At 28.1% G+C, this 3,731-nt stretch overlaps 1 protein-coding gene across 1 annotated transcript; it reads left to right on the forward strand.

Annotated features, from left to right (window-relative positions):
* Window positions 1–946: 946 nt before the first annotated feature.
* On the forward strand, window positions 947–1,464 carry LOC111675048 (acyl-CoA-binding protein-like). Its single transcript, XM_023435746.2, has 2 exons — window positions 947–1,048; window positions 1,120–1,464. Exons 1-2 carry the CDS (start codon window positions 1,040–1,042, stop codon window positions 1,363–1,365), a joined length of 255 nt encoding a protein of 84 aa, XP_023291514.1. The 5' UTR covers window positions 947–1,039; the 3' UTR covers window positions 1,366–1,464.
* Window positions 1,465–3,731: the final 2,267 nt, after the last annotated feature.

The following is a 3,731-nucleotide window of genomic DNA, read 5'->3' on the forward strand; positions in this document are numbered from 1 at the left end:
GGCCAAGCCGCAAACCGCAGGTGTCTTACAGGACTCCTGCGGTTTATTACAGCAATAATAACAGGACACTGGCTAATAGGCAGACTCGCAAGTCGGCTTGGTCCCCCATTCAATGATCATTGTCGCACTTGCAAATACAGGAAAAGGAATGCCCTGCTCTGACCGAAAAGAGAAACCGCTTCCTTGGCAATCACTTCATATCTAACCTTGGTGAGATATCTGAGTTAAGGCTGAATGATATCCTCAGATTTTTTACAGCTATGGGCTGGATCTAACACTACAAATATTACATCTGACGAGTGGAGTGGTCCGGTCAAAACGAAGTCTTTTCGATTCTACTTGACAGTTCGCGCGTAGTGAACTACCACGTAAACCAATCAATATATAACAAAATTATGCAAATATTTTAATTTCTTCGAAGGACCATATTTTAAAATATACATATGACTCATAAAATGATAACTCTTTTATGTATCAAAGAATTTTAAAAATAATACATAGTAATGCTAATACAAAAACAATTTAATATTGTTGCTACAAAAACAATGTTTAACAGTTAGAAAAATAGACAAAATATGAAATGATTCACTAATATTAGTTGGACTTGGCCCAGTCATACAGCAAACAGTGATAAATATAAAAAAATTCGCCTTAAACTATACTTTGCAATTTAATAACAATTTAGGTTTATTTTAATATGAAGTTGCTAAGGCCAATAAATGCATTCTAGAACATCAAAATTAAATATATAAATCTAAATATATTTCATTAAAAAAAATAATAATCAAATTTTCTTATAGATAAGATTAAAACCAATTTCATTGAAAAATCAAAGAATATTTCCCCAATATTACGAAACATAATTTAAATAAATTTTTTATCTAAGGAAAATTAATTAAATTAGTAAAAACTAAAAGATAAAGTAATAACTCCCTAAATGAATTTAATCTCGAAGACTAAAATAACTATAAAAGGTTTGAGTGGATATGACAAAAGTATCATTTGAATTTGATTTATCCAAATAATAACATTAAACAAAATGGTTTCAGTAAGTTTACAAAATTTGAAATCAAAATTAAAAATTAACATTTTAATAATTTTAAAATAATTTCATTTCAGTTCGAAGAAGCTTGTGAATTGGCTAAGAACTTCAGCAAGAAGCCTTCCGACTCTGAATTCTTGGAATTCTACGGTCTCTTCAAACAAGCCACCGTTGGTGATTGCAACATTGAAAAGCCCGGTGCTTTGGATTTGAAAAAGAAGGCCATGTGGGAAGCCTGGAACAAACACCAAGGTTTGTCTCAAGATGCTGCCAAGGCTGCCTACGTACAAGTCTATGAGAAATATGCTCCCAAATATGCTTAAATTTCATTTTATAAATGTAGTAGGGGAATATTACTGGAACTATTTATGTTTAATATTTAAGAAATTTAATTAAAATAAATTGGAAGGAATTGAAAGGTATTTAAGAATAGTTTTTACTCCAGACATTATTTAGCATGAAAACATCAGAAACTTTCTTTAATACAACTAAATAACGTGACTTTTTATAGTCGAGTTATCACTTTATTTTTAGATGTTAATAGCAAATACTAGTTTGCTTTTGCCTTAAATTTCATTTCAGATTATCGCACTTGATATGCAACTACATATTTTCATTTTAATATTGACCGGCTTATGTTAATATTTTAGAAGTGCTCCACTTATTCTATATTAAAAGATTAAGATTATTTTAAAAATACAACCGTAGAGTGTGAGGAAATTGATAATACTTTCCATAAACCTCCCAGAGTCATAAAAGATAAGATATAAAAATTTTCATATTGATCGATTGTGTTAAGTTTAAAACAAGTAGTTTGGGTAATCTTATAATTAAAGAAATAGAGTGGAAAATTTTTAAAAGTTTAAAAGTATAAATATTTTTTCAATATTTAATTTTGAAGGTCGAGGCAAAAACTGAACTAGAACTGCACTGGAACTGAACTAAAACTGCAACAGAACTGAACTAGAACTGAACTAGAACTTAACTAGAACTGAACTAGAACTGAACTAGAACTGAACTAGAACTGAACTAGAACTGAACTAGAACTGAACTAGAACTGAACTAGAACTGAACTAGAACTGAACTAGAACTGAACTAGAACTGAACTAGAACTGAACTAGAACTGAACTAGAACTGAACTAGAACTGAACTAGAACTGAACTAGAACTGAACTAGAACTAAACTAAAACTGAACTAGAACTAAACTAGAAATGAACTAGAACTGAACTAGAACTAATCTAGAACTGAACTAGTGCTCTGTATTGCATGAACAAGGTAAAGCATCTACAAATTAATTTCAAACTGTTTACAAAAATTAGTTAGTTCGAGTAATAAAGTTATACATAAATCTATTTGAATTTTTATCAAAATCCGTCATAATCTAATCTAATAACAATCCTTTTAACATACACCACTTGAAAATTTACCTGCTACAATGAAACGATCAAAAATTTATATTTAAAGAAATACAAAATTCAAAAATATCGTAAATATTAAATGCATACAAAATCACGTAATATAAAAAACTATACGTACTGTAACATAAAAGCTATATAACTGTGTATAGAAAGCACAAAAAAGCTTCTTACTTTAAAATAAGCAACAAAAAAACAAATAATGATCGTGTTCAAAGATCGTACGAAGTAGTAAAACATATGTTCGTATGTACTCAATCATTAGACAAACAGTGCGAGTACAAACAAAAAATATCGTTATATTTATGAGTAGATAGATTGATGATTTGAATTCAGAACGTTTTTTGCTGTTTTCAAGACAAGTAAGTTTTCAACAAACTGGCTCCTCTTTCAAAAGTCTTGATTTTTTGTTAAGTTTAAGGCAATAAAATATTTTTTTGATACCAAATAAAAAAAGTGTACTAATTAAAAAAATGCTGTGGGTGAAGAAGATAAAAGAAGAAAAAGTGAAATTTATAATATTTTATTATTTAAAACAAATTGCTAAACGCAAATTTTAATCTTAGAAAAACTCAATAAAATTAGTGCTAAATGTTTGTGTGTAAAATGTTTAAATGCCTTTAAATTAATCAAATAAATTATATGACATTTCTCATGGGTTTTTTATTTTTGTAATAATAAATGGTGTGATTGACTGAATATACGTGTCTTTTTTCATTAACTTATATACCTCTTGCCGTCAGGCTATTATAAAATTAAAAAAGCTTTTATTTAATAAATACCCACCTAAAACAGAGAAATGTTTGGAAACATTTGTATAAATTTCTCCAAAAAATTGTTATTGTTTATAATTAATATTATTATATTATAAGATTATGATTTAATTATAAAATAATACAATTATAGGGCACTAGCTACTATAACTATCGTCTAAAAACATATTTTAAAAAACAGTGAAATAAAAAAACAGTGAAAATTTTGATCTGTCATACATTCTATATATATAAAAGATGCAATAAATCCAATATAAAATTATAAAACTGTGGCAATTTTTATAAAAATCCAAGTGTTTAAAACTTTATTAATAATTCGAACTGAACTTGAACTGATCAAGAAATGAAGTAGAACTAAACTTAACTAGAACTGAACTAGAACTGAGCTAGAATTGAACTAGAACTGAACTAGAACTGAACTAGTACTGAACTAGAACTGAACTAGAACTGAACTAGAACTGAACTAGAACTGAACTAGAGCTGAACTAGAACTGAACTAGA

Source organism: Lucilia cuprina, chromosome 5 (assembly GCF_022045245.1).
Source record: "Lucilia cuprina isolate Lc7/37 chromosome 5, ASM2204524v1, whole genome shotgun sequence".
In the NCBI taxonomy this organism is placed as follows: Eukaryota; Metazoa; Arthropoda; class Insecta; order Diptera; family Calliphoridae; genus Lucilia; species Lucilia cuprina.